Genomic DNA, 20,092 nt, shown 5'->3' with positions numbered 1-20,092 from the left:
TAATAAGGGTGAATATGTCTGTGTACACGTGTATACACACACACACACACACACACACACAGGCACACAGTATGTGTAATATTGAATACCACCTCTTTGTTTCCCAGTGCTGAGAGTAGCATGTCATCTTCGAACCCCATGTGGGCTCATTACAGATGAGGTTCATGACTGCAGCAAGTGCTCTGTGGTATTGGCTGAAAAGTGCTTAGTCCTCAGGGTGCTGGCAGTAGCTGAAATTGTGTAAAGCAGTCTACTGCTAAAAATGGGTGGGTGGAGGGTGGACAGGCAGGGGGGCTCAACACAAAAACAGGAAAATGGTCAAACATACACAGTATCTATGTAAATGCCATGCAATAAAAGCTGATTGCCTCTACCTTTGTCTCTCATTAATTTTTTGTATTCATTTGTCAAGTCCAAATGCCCTTAGCATTTAGCAAAACAAAAGGTACTGTGCATGTACAGTAAAATGCAAACGCACTGGACAGCGACACAAATTTGTTGTTTTGCCTCTTTATTACAGAACATCGGATTTGAAACACTCATGCTTTGAAGGAATTTTCACGAAACTGACATTATTTCATTGCACTGAAATGATGCCCGTTAATATTGGAATGTACCAGGCATTGGTGGAAATGGGACAGAAATTGCTTCTTAAACCATTTTCAATAGGCTAACGTGGCATTCCTCCAGATCGTGAGCTATATTGAAACTATTACTTTTAGGAGGAAAGGGGCATTGAAGGTGGAACTTCAATCCATTGTTGGAAACTAGAGATTAACTGTCTTTCACCTTCTCTTGACAGCACTCATTAACCTCCTCAAGTTCCTTCTGTCGAACGAGACCATCCTCTTAGCCAAACACAACATCTTCTACCTGGCTTTAATGGTAAGGCTTGGCCTGTTTGTTTTTGTTGACTTTTACCACAATGCATTAATTATATGTGTAGTGCCAGTTTAATATGCAGTTGCCAGAGTATTTTTTAATTCAGATGAATTAAAATAAAATAAATAAAAAGTAAGGAATCTGTACAAAAAAAATGGAAAATGAATGCAGACTCATTGGTAGAATAGCTCACCTGTGGTGCCATCTAGAATTATTATTTTTGCTGATTTTTAAAAGGGGAATTCAAAAGCCATAGCAGAGACAGTGTGATAGAAGCATGGTTACCAGTACTACTCATACACCTTTACGTCATCTGGGAGTCATGCAATTTACTAGGTCTAATCTTATCCCAACCCATCCCTTGTTGTAAGCTAAGGTCATTGACCTCTGTGCTAAACAGCTGACTCAAACCCAACACTGTTTTCCTGCAAGTTGATGTGTCTGTGTATCTGTCTTTCTGTCTCTCAGTGTCTGTCTCTGCCTTTCTCTGTGTGTGTCTCTGTCTCTCTGTGTGCGTCTCTGTCTCTCTGTGTGTCTGTGTGCTGAGGGAAGGTTTCATCAGAGAAAGCTTTATGCCTGAATTAAATAAACATCTGTCCTCCAATTATTGCTTCGTAAAATTAGCCATTTCAAGTTCCTAGGTCAACACATTTCTGAATTGTTCTGTAAATGGTGGCATTGTGCATGAGTAGTTGAGCATAAATTTCTCATGAGGTAGTTTAAAGAATATTGAGACTTTGTTCTTGAGAGACGATGAGTAATTTCAGTTCCCCGGTGACATTACAAACACCCACAAGGTTGATTTCAAAGACACGCTCCAACCGGCGAACAGTTTGTGCAGGCCGACCGAAGCATTAAGCGTAATATGACTACTTAAGTTGTCCTGGAACCGTTTGGAACAAAATGTGCGCTATTCCTCCACGCCTTCACGGCATGCGAAATGAAGGTGTTTTTTACATCTGAGCCAAAGTAAGCCGTTTCATCTCTGGGTTTGCAGGTGGTCAACTTGTTTAACATGTTCATCACTTACGGGGACACATTCCTGCCCACCCCCAGCAGCTACGACGAGCTGTACTACGAGATTGTGAGGATGCACCAGGTCTTCGACAATCTCTACTGCATGGGTAAGGAACAAATCCCCCACAACCCTTCCATTGAGTGTCTGTCTGGTGACTGCTTCACTTTTGCATGACATTACGTTTTGTTAACAAATGCTTTTACCTGAAGCGACGTACAAAAAAAAGAGCATACCCAGGTCATGGAACAAACTACAGCACAGGTTGGAAAAGATGCAATTTGCATAGGATTGGTTGTAAAGCCATGAACATAAGTCTAATTCCCAACTTAGATAGGCCAATCTGGAAGTAATTTGGTCAGTTTGGGAAAAGGTCCCATTACATTTGTTTAGCAGACTCCCTTATCCTTACTCCGCAAACAAGGCATGTAAGCGTGTTTACACAGATTAAATAAGTGCTCCACGCGTAGCCCTTCGTAGTGCTCCTGCTGTGTGTGAGTCCGCGTGCGTGCATGCGTGTGTGTGTGTGTGTGTGAGTGATCCCGTGACGTGCCCGGTCACCGCTAATTACAACCAGAGGTGGGGGGTTTTCACCGTGGAAACGCTCATTACCAATCGCAGCTGTACCAGGTGTGCTCCGCTACCTGCTCTGCTGCAGTCAAGTTTGCGGAAATAATTAGCGGGGTTTAAGTCCTCCTGCATTTTTAATGTTTGTTAATTCCACTACATATCGGCATGTCTGCTTTCCCGCCTCTGGACCCTGTTTTAATTAAAAGCGAGAAGAGGCGCCGCCAGGGGAATTCGCGTAGAGGAGACAAATTCACAAGGGCACTGTCTCTTTCACCGCCCGCAAACACACCACGGCTGTACTTGAAACGTGACCGCGCAGTCAATCGGCCAATCGGATTTTAATTGGATCGTGCTCGGCGGTCTCGTGCGGTAGAGGGGCTCATGGGGTGTCGTGTGGTGGAAATAGAATGAGCCTGACACGCCATATGCGTAACCAAGGGAACCCCCCCCCCATGGGCATGCTCTTAAAATATGTGGCGGTCGATTGTGAAAAACCTGGCTATGCCACTGATACACACTGTTGAGGTATTCCCAGTGGCTTTCGCAAACAAACAACGTTTCGGGCTTCGTAGGGTGCTTTTGTTACCGTGCGTACCACTGGAGGTTCGAATGTTCATCTTTTCCACGTGAGAAAGCGTATCCCCATTGCTGAAAACATTGCTCATTTCTACATGGCTTCACTGGTGATCAGGCTCGCTGGCTTTGTGAAATTTATAAAAAGAACACACCTGACTCAGACCGTGCTTTCCGATGCCCCTGGTTGAGAATATAAGCACACGATGTTCGTGTTGCAGAAACGTAGCATGTCGCTGTGAGCGGTTGACTCTGGAAATGGAATGCGCTTCCATTAAAACCCCAGTTTGCCTGCCGACAGTGGTTTCCTTGGTGATGTGCTGCTCTTGTTTGTTAAAAGCATTAATTGTGAAGATTCTCCCTGAATCGTTTTTTTATTTATTAATTTATTTATTTTATTTTTACACCACACATTTCCCCCGAGTGGTGCTCGCATCGATCGAACATATCGATCATGTTAAACAATAAGCTCATAAGTAAAAGAGTGATATTGATAAAAATAAATACGTTTAAAAATATCGACGTGGATAAGACTGGTGGAATTCAGATCTTGTCTGTGCTAGAGCTTTTTTTGTGTTGTGCAGCCAGAAGTCTCAAACAGACACAGCCATGTGTGTCTGTGTCTGTGTCTGTGTTTCTGTATCTTAACTGTGTGTACATTTTGTGTGTTTGTATGTTTTGTGTGTGTGTGTCTTGTCTGTCTGTCTGTCTGCATGTGTGTCTCTGTTCCATGGCAATAGAATCTCCCCATCTCTCCCATGGCTTCCCTAACAAAGAGCTGCAGCTTTCATCAAATTAAATTCTTTAATTAACTACCCCAAATACACAAGATTTTTATCTTGGTTTCCTGTAACTGTCTTGGAAGGCAGTCCGAATGTCCTCGTGTGCCACTGGGAGGTCCAGCAGGATTTTGCAGAGCTGCCATATCCCAGCATGCATAGCTTTTGGACAGGGGGAAACCTGACAATTGAATGAGGCATGGAACAGGAAGCAGTGGGACTCATGAATGTCTCATCAAAATTAGATTGATACTAATATCTGCTTTAAAGATGTTTAATGTTAGTAGTGAATGCAGTAACGAGTGTCGCTAATGTTTATTGAAATCCCTGTTGTATTTGCAGCTTAATGTCTTGAAAAGCTGCTTTTATTGTGTTTAGGAAGTTGTATTTCTTCATCTTATTTGGAATTCAATTAACTTGCCGTTTTTGTTTTGTGGATAAAAGGGATTGCATTGAGCCAATGTTTATCAGTTCCACAATAGTCTTTGTCTGAGATTTGCCTTACTCTCAAACAAACGGCGTTCGCGCAAAATAGCCTCGCTGTTGAATTAACAATGCCAAACACGCTGCCAATTTTGTGAGAACATTAAGCCGGTTACGGCAGTCCTCCCGGTAAGGAGACGCCGCGCGTCCTCACGAAGGGAAACCCATGGCGCTGCGACGCCGAGGTGAATCTTATCATGCTGCAATCGATTAAATCTCCCCCTAATCCCGGAGCCCATTTCTGCAGAGCGCTTGCGACTGAAAAAAACATAAACAAGTTAACGAGTGAGTGCAGGAGCGAGGGCAGGCGATTTACGGGAACCTAAGGATTCGCTGGGGAGATGGGCTGCGGCGTGTTTAAAAGTGTGTTTACCCTTACGATGAGGAATAGGGAGAGCCTGCTTCGAGAGTGTGTGTGTGAGTGTGTGTGAGTGTGTGTGAGTGTGTGTGAGTGTGTGTGAGTGTGAGTGTGTGTGAGTGTGTGTGAGTGTGTGTGAGTGTGTGTGAGTGTGTGAGAGTGTGTGAGAGTGTGTGAGAGTGTGTGAGAGTGTGTGAGAGTGTGTGAGAGTGTGTGAGAGTGCCTGACTGAGCCCTGACCTGTGCCCTGACCTGTGCCCTGACCTGTGCCCTGACCTGTGCCCTGACCTGTGCCCTGACCTGTGCCCTGACCTGTGCCCTGACCTGTGCCCTGAGCTGTGCCCTGACCTGTGCCCTGACCTGTGCCCTGACCTGTTCCCTGACCTGTTCCCCTACCTGTTCCCCTACCTGTTCCCTGACGCTGAGTCTCCCTGTGCTTCAGTACTCAGAGTCTCCACCAATGCCGGCCAGTGGAAGGAGCCCGCCAGCAAAGTCACTCACGCACTGGTCAATGTCAGGTAAGGCGCAAGTCTCTGCCTTTCTTTCTGTCTGTCTCCCTCACGTTAGCGATATAACAACATCATTTCGTTTTTTTGGACTTTTTGAAAACAAAAATTATAATTTTGATATGCACCGATGAGCCAAATCATTATGCATCTTGCATAATTTTTCTTGATTTAAATATATTTTCTTCTGAATGAAGAGAAATGATCTTTTTCTGAAGAAATAATAATAATAATAAAAGAAAAACTTTGTAAAACTAGTAAAATCAATTCTGGCTGTTCACCACACCAAATAGGTCCATTTGGATAGTTGACAATGCATTCATTTGCTATGTTTACCGTGTATAACAATGCATTTAACAAGACAACAAAGTGACAATTTGCTGATTTCATGAAGCTTGTCTTTCAGCCTATTCTAGTTCAACAGGTTTTGGCAGAGTAAAAACAGTCAACATTCAACATTTTATTGAATATAAAATAACATCAGGGCTGTTATAGCTAACCACAAACTACTTCCTGGTGTGGAAGTGGGCAGCAGCTGAAGTGGCAGTGGAGCTTTTCCTTCTGTCAGTGTGGCTTTGAGCCGATAGTTTGTTGCTTCCTTTCTACAGTACCGTGTCTTCCATGTGGTTCCTGTGCTTTTAAGACAAAATAAGTGAAAACAGGCTCCAGCATGTGAATATTAATTTATTTGTTTGTTTATTGGTTTTTCTGCTGGCCAGAATTCCTGGAAGGCATTACGTTTCTTTCCCCAGCAAAAAGCCAGCAATTTTCCCCAGCCAGCTCGCACTCAAATTGCCGTCTCTGCGCAATTGTACACAATTGTCCCAGGCACACGTTCCTACAGATGCACAGGCATGCCCGATATTTACATGCAAACATACATGCAGGCACCCGTCTATACTGCCAAACTCAAGCAGGCACATACACAAAGCACGGCAGACTCCGGTGTAATTTCGCACGGCGTTGGGGCGAACGCGACCGCACGTATTCCTGCGCAAACATTAGGCTACGGAATGAGATTTATAAGGCCGGCGGAGGGGAGGTTTGTGCAGCCTAGGCGAGGAGTGGCTCTATCTGTGATTCTATACTTGTAGTGAACCAGTCACCTGGATTAATGGAGAGCAGCGTCTCGCCCAAATTGGAGGCTCGGGCCGTAGATTTGATGTCGCTGTCTCGTTTCATTACCTGCTTGTCACACTGGCTCGGTCCCATTAAAGTTTCATTAGAGTCGGCACAACACCAACAGCCTTCTCAGATTATATCTAATGCAGGGGTGCACCATCTTATCCAAAAAGGGCCCGTGGGAGTGTAGTTTTTCATTTCAGCCCAGCTCTAAGACCCCTGATTACACCTACTTATCAAGGGCTTGATTGAAGACCCGTAATTAGTTAATTAGTAGAATTACTGGAGTCTCGTAGTGCTGGGTTAAAACAAAAACCTGCACCCACACTGGCCCTTTTTCGTCCAGCAGACATGAAAGATCGGCCACCCCTAATCTCTAATGGATCCTATTGATCCTATTCTCCAAATTAAATCCTGACAATAGGGAGGAACCAGCCATTGATCTCAGGGAACAAAATGGCCACAAATTGCGATTTCGAAAGGTTACATTTTTGCACGGTGTTCAACTGTGGTTTGATTGATATGAAAAGGCTTATATTGATCACCAGTAAAGTCAGGTGGATCTAAAATCAATACAGGTGCTACACGATTTTGAACATTATTGATGTGTTGACAAAAACCTATTGGATTTGCACTTGTTGTTTTGAAACTATTGCACATATATGGCTGAATGATATTGTATATTTCACAGAAATTATTGGTTAAATGGCCAAACAAGGTCAAACAAGCTTCTAACCTTTATGTGGAGCAATACTGTGTTCATAAATCGTTATCATGAGGCCTGGTGGAAGTAATCAAACATGTTCAGCCTCATGGCTTAGGTGTTTGGACCCAGAAGGTTGGTGGTTCAAGCCCCAGTGTAGCTAGGATTCACATGCTTTTGCTAATTTTGAGGAAAACTATTTCCAAACTATTCTTTGGACTTTCCAAATCTATGCGGCGCAATTGAATCAGAACTGTGTGTTAAACAAGTTTCCATGTGACTGGGTTTCACTGACTTTTGGACTGGAGAGATTGTAAAAGTTGTGCTGCTTGTTGAAATTGTTCAGAAGCTGTAGGATTGGTTGTTTGAGCAGTTGGGCTTGTAGTTTTAAATCAGTAGGTCTTGAAATAGTTGGTGTAGTAGATTATTTTTATTCTATTTCACGGTGATTCAGATCACAGCTCAAGGTGTCTTTCAAAGGCGCTGTCAACATCGGTTTTTGTTGTTCCGTTCACGTTTCCAGGCTTCTAACTGAGTGTTTGTGATCACATTGGGTCAGAGGGCTGCCTGTTCCGGCCGGTCCCCCATCCTGGTTTCAGCCTGGTCGAACGAGCCCATTTCATTCACTGTCGGATTTGAACCGAGTCCCGGCAAGCCGGGAGAGAGAGGGAGGATTAGCGAAGAAAGCAATCGAGTGTCAGGAGACCTTCTGAGGTCACGGAGAGGACGAGGGGCAGAGTTTTAATTCAGGCTCTGGTCATTATCTTCCCAGTCCACCAAGATGGCTAATCCCTCAATACGTGCTACAGCCGATTGGATTTCTGGCAGGAGAAAGATAGTTTCTAGATATCATCTTTTTTGCCTGGTGGTCTCCATTTAAGTCAAAGGCTGCTGTTAATGGTGCCATGGCCTGTTGATGCCCATCTGGGACCTGATGATTTTCATTGACATTTGTTGCTGATGGTTTCCGGGCACCACTTCTGCTGATTTCAGCAAGCTTCTTAATGAGTTCGGAATCAGCTGTTAATTGCTTGGTCTTTGCTTGATGAGGGTTGTGTTTACTGTTGAGTAACTGCATGTTTAGTGACTGGTTTCTTATGCAATATGTGAGAGAATGCAACACTGTGGGGTTTGTGTAGGTCTGGGACCCTGCTCAGTCTTATCAACTGTAAATCGCTTTGGAAAAATCAGCTAAATATCAAATTATTATTATTAATACTTGTGGAGAAAGTTGGCCAGAAGGAGGATATGATACGAATGACACCATGAGACCTGGCAAAGATGGCACTGCTTCTGTTTTTTGTTTGTATTCCGGAGGGCCGCAGTGCATGCAGGGCTACTCGGTCTAGGTCTCCCTAGGTAGGGCTGCACTCTCAACACCCCGTTCAGATCCTATAGGGCCTGAACATCCCTGGTCCTGGAGGCCCACAGTCTATACAGAGATAATCATACTTGGTCCTGGAGGGGCCACAGTCTATACAGAGATAATCACACTTGGTCCTGGAGGGCCTCCGTGTATACAGAGCTAATTATACTTGCTCTTGGAGGGCCACGGTGTCTGCAGGGCTGTTCAAGCCGGTCCTAGAGGCCCCCAATGTCTGTAGGCTTTCCTTCCAGGCAGGCACTCTCTCTCTCCAGATTGAATAAGTCATGTTCTGGATTGATGCAATTTAAATCCCTTGTCTGGTGCCTAGATTCTAATAAACCTTTTCCACTTTAGGTTTGCAATAAAGCTAATACATCCTGGACCTGCAGTTATACAGAATTTCCATTTAATTTTCTGCAATGAGGACTGTAGAACATATCTATCTAGATTGGCATGATTGCAGGACTTCTATTGGATTTAAGGTTGTGGTATTGCCAAGAACAGTAGTCTAAAAGAAAAACAAATTACCTAAATAGCTACTCCCAATTTGGGCTAGTCACTTCTGCTACACAACCTGGCAAGCTTTTCTCTGCCTTAAGTGCTTTCTGAGGTATTCATTTCATAGAAAAATGAAAAAAAAAAGGAAAATGGCCATTTGAAATGTTGTGATTGCTGTCGGCAAAAGCCGGATTATTAACCTGCATGGCCCCTCCAGCTATTAATAGAACCCAAATGAACTGATCGTTAAATGCAGATTTTTCAGATTATTGTGTTTGAAATTTGGAGGTGGGTGTTACTACTGCTAATCTAACATGACTTGGAGAATTTGGCTGAACATACATTCTCAATAAGAACATTTGATAGTATTATATTTCTGTGGTTTTGTAAATATATATAAATATATATACATATACATATACATACACTGGGCTCCAGAATGATTGGGGTTTTAATAAAAATGGAGAAAAAAAGCTGCATATTATAAACAACGTGGATAATGATCTATATGTTCAAACGTATAATATTATATACTTTTATTTCAATGCATGGGAAAATCCATAGAACTGTCAATTCAGAAGACACCAATGACCATCACAAATCGGGTAATGGGTAAAAAATAAATACATAAACGGTTCATCGTACCACTTAGCCCTTTAAGGGCTATAATAGAACATATGGAATGGTTGCAAACATCACAGGAAGAGGACGTAAGGGAATCCCCTTACACGTAGCTTTTTACAGTAAAAAAAAGTACAGGACACTTCACAGTATCCGTTTATAGAGCTTGATTATTTAGGAAGCAATTCTGGATTACTGGCTTGCTCCAGGATCCAGCTGTAGTGCAAGCAATCGATTGTTTGTCTGACTGTCCATCTGCGTCGAGATTCAGTTTTAAGCTGTACATCACCAAACGGAGGAGAGAACAACCTTATTCACCATGTGAAGATTGATCACCTCTTTCTTTCTCACCTATTTACAGACCTGTTCCTTGACCGCAATGCTCTTTTTTTTTTAGAAACCAATAAAAATATCTTGTGGTCCTAAAATAGTGTCTGCTGAGATTTCAGACTTGGTGCTGTATAAGAGCAGAAGCGCAGGCCTCTTCTATTTTTGTGTGACTACATTAGGTCAACCCACCATCACAACGTTCAGAAGAAAAGGAAGTGTGTGGGGTATGTGGAGGTTTCTTCAGCTGGCTGATAATATAGAAGCAAGCCTTGTTTTATTAAAAGCCTCTGCCATTTGGTAGATTGTGGACTAATTTTACAGTTGGTCATTGAGGCTCAAGTAAGCTACTGCAGATCACCAATTTGACAACCAACCACTTGATATAACCACCCAAAAATATTCTTTTTGGATGGTCTGATCCAGCCTTTTTGGATGGAAGACTTCCAAAGATATTGTTTTCACCAGAAGGAATTTATGTACTTACAAAATCTAGTTTTCGTGTGTATGCGATCAGGGTGTACTTTGTCTTTACTGCATGGTCTAGTTTTATCAATTGCCCATCATTAAACAAAAAATACCTTGATTTTTTTACTTGTTTTAAATGCCAAACGTGTTCAGCGCCGTTAAATTAATAGTGAAGAGAAGCAGATGCCGCTGTGTTTATCTCTTGGCTGATGCCATTGTCCTCCTCCACAGATTTAAAGTTTGAGAGCCGTAAAATTGAATGATTGTTTAACGATTATTCATTAAGTGCCATACTGCCAGACTGTATTGATGTCTGTGAAAAAGAAGAGTAAATTAGTCTGCTAAAAATAAAAACAGCTTTTTAAAATGCAGGACCCAGTTCACTTTGTGTGCCCCCGTAGATTTACCTTGCATCTTGCATTGTAAAGCTGATTTATTGACATAAAGAATTTATGAAGATAAAGCCATTTTTGTTTCGCATACTAGACATTCAATTCCGCTCAGTGCAATATATAAATGCCACATTCTCTCTGTGAGCTACAATTTAATTTAATGGGTATTGATACACATGTAATATTTACAAAGATAAAGTAATTTTGAAAAGTGATATTGAAGCTTCTGCTTTATATTTTCATTCATCCCTGCTGTATTCCCAGATATTGCACCTTGCCCCCTTGATGTAATCTTGCAGAGCCAGTAGGAACCAGGAAGCTTCAGGTTTTGACTGACAATGATTTCAGCTGAATGACTGCAAACTAAGGCCAAGACTTCTTGCAGTATCAGCATAATGATTGTCACCGGCTTTACATTGCAATACTGGCATTTGACACGCATATCCAGAGCGACTTACAATGAGAAGACAAGTGCATAAATATGGGTTAAGAGCAACGGTAACCCTCGAAGTGGGAGGTAAATACTCCGAAACTACAAATATGAACACCTAGGATAACTAAGTCTAAGTTAAGTCTAGTTCCTTTAAGTTCAGTTTGAGAGATGTAGCTGGGTTGGCTAAGGATTATGGGCCATACAAGCAAGTGTGTCTGTGTGACTGATAAGTGTGCTGTGTGTAATCGTATGAGTGGTAGTCGAGGATAATTGTAAGCTTGGACATTGTAGTTCAGGTCTTGAGTAAGGTGCTGAACAGGGCACAAGCTGATTTAGGAGTGGAAGTGTATCTTCTTACTTTTGACTAAAAACCCTCCACACTCTATAAACCTGTCACTGAAAAGCCGGCCTGTCATCAGAAACTTCTGGAAATATGTAGAGTACGCTTTCATCTATCACACATGAGAACGGTCTGGGCCGAGAACATGTAATGAAGCTGAGACCTCAGGAAGTCCACTGTCCCTTTAAGCTATGCTGTATTGCTCTCTGTGGGGAGCCTTTAAAAACTTCTGAGAAGGTGCAAAGGTGGCTTTTTCGAGCACGAAGGAGCGAAGCCTCGTTGTTGCCGGGCGAAAATGGATCCGATGGCCTCCATGCAGTTTTCATGCCGGGATCAGGGAAGAGGGCTTCCGAGATGTGAGATGCGGTGGCGGTGTTTTAAATATGTACAACATAAAGCATTACCCTCCAGGAAGAGCAGCGAGCTGCGTGCCTAAAGTAGCTGGGTTCAGCGCTCCAGTGCCCTTGCCTCATTCGACAGGAGGGAGGGAGAGGGAGATGTATAAAAGATGGGCAGCCCTCGAGCAGGCACTCTGATTGCTGCCCGTTAAGTCGGAACATTTCATTCCGGCGTTTGGGTGGACGACTGCTGAGGGCCCTGAAACGGTACGCTAGGTAGACATTAAACTGGTGTGAGGGAGAGTGGTGGGGGAGTTCGTAAATCAAGTCCATCTACAGGCCCGAACCAGGCTCCGGGCACCAACAAAGTGCTCCCGTTCCCGATTTTGTGGGGAGATTCAGGTTTAGAGTGCGGACGTTTTATTGGGTAAGGGTTTGCAGATTCACGGCCAATGGCTGGAGAGTCCGGACAAGATCAGGCAGACAATGGGTGGTGGAATCTCTAAAAAGGACTGAGAAAGATAAACGTGTGTGTGTGTGTGTGTGTGTGTGTGTGTGTGGGGGGGGTGGCGCAGGGGTGGGCAATGTTGTGGTATCCATTGAAAATTCAATGAACCCTGTCAGGCAGGGGAGCACAACAATGGCCGATCCATTATCTAACGTTACCAATATATTAAATTGAAATTCGGTTCAATTCATTAGCCGTCACAAACTGAATGGCTTGACAAAAGTAAACGCAAAGGCGATCGACATTGTAAAGCCACTTAGCTTTTTAGGCTATAACGAGCTCAGGATTTTGACCCAACTTCTGGTCTTAATTATTTAATTGACTCAATCGTATTTTATCTGACGTGTGTATGAGTACCGGCTACAGCTGCAGACTGCAAGTGCATCGTAATGATTTTACTGCGCTCAAGTACAGGCTTGAACCAGGGTAATTTATAGAGCTGCCAGCAAATTAAGAACAAGGCAATTGGTTGGAACAAAAAGCAGTACGCAGACCAGCCCTCGAGGACCAGAGTTGTGTTACCCCCCTTTAAGTCGTAGGATCATGAATATGTGATAAGAACATTCTCAAGTGAATATTCAAATGCTGATGCAATAGGTAATTGAAAACAACGGAGCTCTAAAACAGTAACTAAGGATTTTGAAAGAAAAGCACGATAAAAAAACGTACTCTTCAAGGGGTTAAACAAGACCGTGATAGCCAAAGGATGAGTTTATATGGATCTAAGTGAACTGAAGCTTACAGTGGCTGGAGGCACTGAGGAGAGTGAGTGTTATCTTGTATGTACTGGTTAATGTACTGATTGATGAGTACGCATGCTTCTAATTAGAAAGGACACGTAGTCGGCTGCATAGACAAAAAGGCCAAAGAATACGGCAGTCGAGTACAGAGGAGAATAATTGTGGGTGCATTACATTAATGGCATTTGGCAGACACTCTTATCCAGAGCGTACAGTTGATTTAGACTAAGCACGAGACAATCCTCTCCTGGAGCAATACAAGATTACGGCTGTGCTTATTGTGGCTACACCGGGATTAGAACCACCGACCTTGCGGGTCCCAGTCATTTACCTTAACCCCTACGCTACAGGCCGCCCGTGCGCTACTACGGGTGCATGCGTGTGCTTGTTCGTATATGACTTTAGCACGGTCAGTTGGATGTTTTAACTGATTTTTCCCCCCCTCTTGTCTTTGCAGGGCTATAATCAATCACTTCAACCCCAAGATTGAGTCATACGCAGCCGTGAACCACATCTCTCAATTGTCGGAGGATCAGGTAAGCCCCTTCGACTGCGGAGCAATCCGGTTTTCAGAAAGCAACGGGCAGTGAGAGAAAAATGAAAAGCACTGAAATGGTGAATAATAATAATAATAATAAAAAAAGGAACTGCCACAGGAGGTTTAATCAAACACACAACGCGGTGACCCCATTCCAGAAAGGCCCCCATTCCTTCTGTGGACTTTTTATGATTTCTTTTTTTCGCCAACGAAATGTTACCGCCTCAAACAAATGTGCAGAAGGTCAGCGGACTAATATCCTGTTTAAAAGAAAATGGAAAATTGAAAAAATGATCAGAGTTAATGAGTCGGTTTCCCCGCCGCTCTAATAATTATGTGTCAGTTCCAGGGCTGGACTTAATCATTTTCCCAAAGGCCTGCTTTTAATGAGGAGAAGGTCCGCGGGTCGGCCCTGCATGGGCAGTTTGTACCTCGTCTTGGGGCAGCGGTGCCCTGGAGCACTTGATAATCTGGGGGAAAGAATATTATGCTGAGTAATGGGGAACGTGATGCTAAAAGTCGCTGGCCAATCGCCAAGCGCAGCTGCCTGGGACAAACTGTACAGCAACAGCAGCCCATGTCGGAGCATTCCGATTGGCTGTCATGATTTTTTTTCTGCCATTTTAATATCAAGTGTGTACCCATTGATCCAGATCTATCAATGCTCTGTTTAGCCGACCCTCATCTCCTCACACCCAGTTAACTCAATAAGTCAAAATGCTGGTGCAAAACTGTCTTCAACAAATTGTCCATGGTCAAATCTGAGCTCTGTTGTGTCAACTTTATAAACCATTGGATGCAGCCAGAAGTTCTGTTACCCCTTAAGTTAACACCTTTTTGTTGGTTTGGTTGGTTTATTTTGACGTTTCATGTATTAAATTAAAGTCAGTACTTTGATGCTACCAAACGTTTCCCGCAGTGCACCCTGACCTGTGTGCCGAACCAGTTTGCCTATGTCACCTATGATAGTCCTCCTGACTTGTGGCCCTGTGCATCTCTACAGGAGTTGTGGCTCCATGGGTCACTTGGGGCAGAAACCACAGGTTGCTCTGCAAGGGTACTGTTGTGTTCCTGCCCTGTTTGATAGAAAACTGCAAATAGTGCAACGGAGACCAAACCATGTTTTACAATTGTATTTTTCTTTTTTTGGTTTGTAAAGCCACCATAAACCTCCCCTTGACATAGAAGGCATTTGCCGCTTCAGTGTGTGTGTGTGTGTGCGCGCATGTGACTGTGTGCGTGTGTGCGTGTGCGTGTGTGCGTGTGGGCGTGTGCGTGTGGGCGTGTGTGTGTGTGTGTGTGACTGTGTGTGTGTGTATATGCATGTATGCGTGTGAATGTGACTGTGTGTGGTATGCATCTTTATGTTAGTTACATTCCACTGAAAGAACCTGGCTCAGGGTTATGTCCATTTGAGGAAGCTGTTGTGTTTGAAAGGGTTATGATCCAGTATAATTACTATGCATGGCCTTGGGGTGTCCACATTTATCAAAACTACTTGGGTGTGCTAGTGCAGGGCTAAGAAACCGTGTTTTGTGGCTGGGATAAAATTAACAAACTCAGTGAGATGTGAAGCCTTTTATAAAATTATGCTTCCGCACTGACTGTACAGGTACAATTTCAATAGAGGTTGATCAGAGAGTGTCGGAGCATTTTTTTAAAAGTGTCTTGCGATTGTTACAAAATGCCTACCCTACATTCCCTCTTATGAGATGCTTCTGGTCCGTACCACATCCGCTGTGATCACACGCATTTCGAGTGTCTCAGTTCCTGAACTGAATGCTGAAGTGCGGCTCGCCTTGATGCGTCTGGTCTTTGATTCTCCACAACGCTCCTCAGATGGCGAGATCACAGACAAGGAACCCCTCCTGCAGAAGGAAGTAGAACTTGTGAAAAATTTACAGTGCCCTCAGAAATAATTCTCCCCCATTGAACATCTTCACATTTTGCCCTGTTACGCCTTAAAGTTGGAGTGCATTGAAATGTTTTGTACCTGTCACCGACACAATACATTCAGCACATTCATAATGCAAGACTTGTTTTTTTTAATTCAGCGTTTTTTAGAAAGTGAAAGTCTTGCTTTTCTCATGTGGAAAAGTCCCACGCCCACCTGCCACCAATTGCAGCTCTTCAGTCATTTTTGGTTATGTTGTGTGTCCCTGGTTTGCAGATTTTCCTCCATGCACATTTGCTAAAAACATGGTGAAAGTACCAATGGGGTGAACATTTACCCCTTCATCTTGGGCCCCCAGTGTCCCTCTGTTGCTCTCCAGGACCAGTTCTCATTTCGGAATTGAAAGCCGCAAGATCCAGTCCACGATCACACTCACACTCAGAATTCTTCAGTTATGATTTTTCATTTTGTTTGCACTGTTATTTCATTTGCCAGACGAACAGCATAGCAAATGGCTGTTGTGGCTGTGCCTAGAGTGGGTCTAGTTTTCATTGTAGTGACACTACCTGAAGCCATTGAACCCCCATTATGCCACTGCTATCGACGGCCAGGGAGGCCCAAAAATAGCATCCTGCACATCAGGGGGTTCTAGTTAGCAGGTTTGTTCCTGTCTCTTTGTGTAGTCTTTCTCTTTCTCTCCACAGCAGTCTTCCTTTCTTTCTCCAGTCCCCACCAGCACCCCTCTCTCCGTTCGTCTCAGATGGCGCTGTGACTCTCGTTTTCCTTATTCCCTTTCTCCGTCCCTTTATCTTTCTGACTGTCCCTCTCTTTCTCTCTCTCTGTATCTGCCTGTCCCCTCAGTCCTGAATGCCAGTCTTCACCTTTAATGAGCTGTGAAATGTTTGCTTATCCTATTTTCAGGGCTGTCGTTCTTGCAGTCCCCCCCCCCCCCCCCCAAATCTGATTCCGTTTAAGCACGTGGACCGCCAAACAGCTTGCAGTACGACTCGGAAGGATATATTATTTATACAGTTTTTCTCAGTAACTCATTCCCATTCTCTAAATTTGGAAGGGCCATTTGTATTTCTTGACTCGTCTCGTAGCTTCAAAGTAGCAGGCCTACCCGTCCTCAAAAGCACCCGCCGCCAACCGTCATTCCTGTCCGCCGAACAGATCTCCAGCAGAGCCCTGCAGTTGCCGCCTCAGAGGGGTACCCATCATGCTTTGCTGTTGACGGCCGACTGCGGGCGCCCAGTCGACCGTAGGACGTCTGCTGTGAGATGAGGGCAATCTCAAGAACTCAAACCTGTTTGTGTCTGCCAGCCGTTGCCTAGCGCTGGAACGGTCAGCATTCAGTAACAGACGGTCGGGTTGTCACTCCGCAAAAACCCAATGTCTCAAGCCCCAGTTCCAGCGGGAACCATAACTCCATAATACTGTAAAAACTATAAAATTGTTCCAGTTCATTACTTAGTGTCAACACTGCTGCCATAACAACATAACAACAACGCAATTTATGAGAATTGACAAGGTTTTAACACCGAGTGTCTGCTAGAATACCCTAACAGTAAGCCCTGTGGAACCAATCACTGCAATATACCATCTCCTGCCAGCAGCATGTGTGTTTTGATTGACAGCTATGCACACAAATGTTCACTGGTATTGACACTAGGAAACAATTTAAGTTAAGTTTACCGTTATTGGTCGAATTCTTAGCCACAGTTGTATTGAGTGCCTTAGGTCGTACTGTGCAAACTAGACTTGGCTCACGGCTATGGGTAGCTCCTACTTCCTCACAGAATTGCACTCTATTCCAGTGACTTCGGGAAGCACTGGATAAAAGCATCTGCCAATTGAATGTAATGTAAAGGAGCATTCCCGGTATGAACTAGGCCTTTAGCAGGATTAGCCTACTGGCTACCCGATAAGTTATTTTTACCTACAGATTCATATTATCTATTAAGTCCTCCAGTTTACCTCACTTAATATGCCAGCACAGTACTGCTTATTGAGGTCTGTTCAGTTTCATCCGTGGCTCCTAAGTAATGGAGCGGTCCCCGCTGCTTGTCTGCTTTTCACAACCTTAAAACGGCATAAATGATCCAACCTTAGGCAGACAGCTCGTCACCCTTAATTTCCTCTGCGTCTTTAATTTTTGGTTTGTGGGTATGCGTGCGTGCGTGCGTGCGTGCGTGCGTGCGTGCGTGCGTGCGTGCGTGCGTGCGTGCGTGTGTGCATGGCGTTTATTCAGTGAGGAAAAAAGTTAAAGTACAACTTAATGATGTGTCAAGATGAAAAAACAACAGGATGCCTCATCTACTGGAGCCTGCATCGACCTTCAGCCAGAGAGAAGAATAAATGTTTCTCCTAATGAATAGGCTTGTGTTTTGGCAGGGGGTTGCGGGGGCAGGCATACCTCACTCCGCTGTTTGTCAGGGGGCTCAAGGGCCCTGCCCTCAGAGGAAATATTAACTGCAAGTGCAGTGTGCACAGTGGATACAGTAACACTGCAGAGTACACAGTAGATACAGAAACACAATGCAGTGTACACAGTGGATACAATGATACAGTGCAGTGCGCACAGTGGATACAGTAACAGTGCAGTGTACACGGTGGATGCAGTAACACTGTGAAGTGTACACAGTGGATGCAGTGACAGAGTACAGTGTGGAACTGTGCACTGTGGATGCAGTAACAGTGCAGTGCACACAGTGGATGCAAAATCCTCCTCTCCTCTGGAGATCTTGCAAATACACCTGCAGATACGCATGCCTACAGAGGCTGTGTGGATTAACAGCCAGAGGGATTCATCAAGTTAGGCATTTTTATGTATGTATAAGTCTCCTAAATGCTGTATAGGGTCAAATGATCTTCAAAAAAGACAACTTTAAATATTCAAATCATAAATATCTGAACATTTTGATTAGTTTCCCCCAAAGTTTTGATTACTTTCTCCCTGTTGGACATTGTCCAAAGGTTCAGCTTTCGAGAGAGATCGGTGTGATTTTTCACATGCTCCATAAAAAAAAGCTGTCAGCTTGACACTGGATCTTCCTATGAAACCAATCGACAAATCTTCATTACCCCAAAGCGGTCCAAAACATTTTCAGAACTGTCTGTCTAATGATGCTTTAATCAGTTGCGAATTGCAAAACCTGTGCAGCTCTTTAATAGTCTGGGATGCTCAACTGCAGAACAGATGGATGGATAGATATGCACTCAACATAAACTTGCAGATATATAACACCTTTCTTACTGGGCTGTGCATTTTGCTTTACTGGTCTTTGGCATGCATTCTTTTCCAGGGAGACATGCAGTGCAAACACTAGTGCAAAGGTCCAGGATCGAGGTTTAGTAATTCCCTACTGGGGAGTCAAATCCCCACGGGAAACCGCAAAAATGCTAGAAGAGCAGCATGTGCAGAAGGCTCGACTGACAACTTTCGACTGAGTGTTTCCTTCCTACTAGTGCTTTTTTAATACCGTGGTTGCTTTTTGGGGGCTTAGGCCTGGTTTTTCTCCTGTTTTCCTTTGTTTACTCTATAAAGCATCTTTGTGATAGTTCTCTGTAAAAAGTGCTTCACAAATACATTTGATTTGATTTGACAACTTGTCAGCCAACTGACTGAACGGAAGGTTTTACAGATAAATGTTCACTTGATAATTCAAATGTGCTGACTGAGGAACATCATCTGGGTGATTCAATATTCAAACTCATTGTGCTGAGTATTTCAAAATATGATTGGAATAAACACAACATTAAGTGCCAAAAACAACCCGTTTGATTGCTGAGAACCCTGGTATATAGTTCATCCATGTCAGCCCCACTGAGGTGGTTTAGTGTAGTGACAACAATTTCAATGTTTTCTGCCAGTTTTGCATACTAAAGCTTTGCAGATAATCGACAATGGGGTCTCGCACCGTCTGTGGGCCTCAAAATACAAAAAAGAGCAAATGAATCAGTGGGGTTACTGAAGCCTGAGCTTCATAATAGCAGCAACGTTCTTATCTCTGACTCAGTCCTGCCTCTCGACCCATTTTGTCTCCTGTTTTCAGCATGCGGGGCTCTTGCGTGCGAGGGTCTGTTCGCTCGAGAGCGCCATGTTAATTTTGCCTCCGAATTTGCCAAACGATGTGACGAAGATTAACTGTAGCCTGGCCTTTTGAGACGTGTATTAATTAAAGAAACACAAAGTCCAACGCTGTCGTAGTCCGGAGAAGCTCTCGACGGTGAGTGTAACATGTTCCGAACAGACACGCTTCTCTGAGCATATCCCGATTTAAGTCAGAGTCTCATTACAGGGCATTTGCTTTGGGAAAGCCAGTGCAGTGGTCACTTCTTAATTTGATTAATAATTAAATAACTCGATTCAAACTCAGCACTCATGTCTGCTGACATGAATTTCCACGTCTAAATGACAAGCTGCGTATCTCCGCTGCTTATGCAACAGCACTTCATTTAATGCTCAGGCCGTAGTAATTACATCTATCAGGCTTTTTAAATTAATGCCAGGGCTCCTCTTCTCCCGACCCATAATCTCTTTAAAGCACGTTAAAAAAATCTTTCAGTCTCCATTCCTTCACCCTGCTTGGGGACATAAGTAAATGTGTGGTAATATGTAGATGTCACGACCCCGTTT

The 20,092-nt window shown here is 43.7% G+C and overlaps 1 protein-coding gene across 3 annotated transcripts in view; it reads left to right on the top strand.

Moving 5' to 3' along the window:
- The window catches only part of armh3 (armadillo like helical domain containing 3), a 61,014-nt gene that overhangs the window by 33,859 nt on the left and 7,063 nt on the right, over positions 1-20,092 (top strand). For all 3 annotated transcript variants that reach the window (XM_061225370.1, XM_061225369.1, XM_061225371.1), the window contains exons 21-24: positions 803-885; positions 1,880-2,006; positions 5,102-5,177; positions 13,479-13,557. In XM_061225370.1, the coding sequence (XP_061081354.1) occupies positions 803-885; positions 1,880-2,006; positions 5,102-5,177; positions 13,479-13,557 (365 nt within the window). The remainder of the gene's footprint in view (positions 1-802; positions 886-1,879; positions 2,007-5,101; positions 5,178-13,478; positions 13,558-20,092) is intronic.

This window comes from Conger conger, chromosome 2 (assembly GCF_963514075.1).
Source record: "Conger conger chromosome 2, fConCon1.1, whole genome shotgun sequence".
NCBI classification, from domain to species: domain Eukaryota; kingdom Metazoa; phylum Chordata; class Actinopteri; order Anguilliformes; family Congridae; genus Conger; species Conger conger.
Note: the sequence above shows the minus strand (reverse complement) of the source record. Positions and strands in the feature narration are given on the sequence as shown.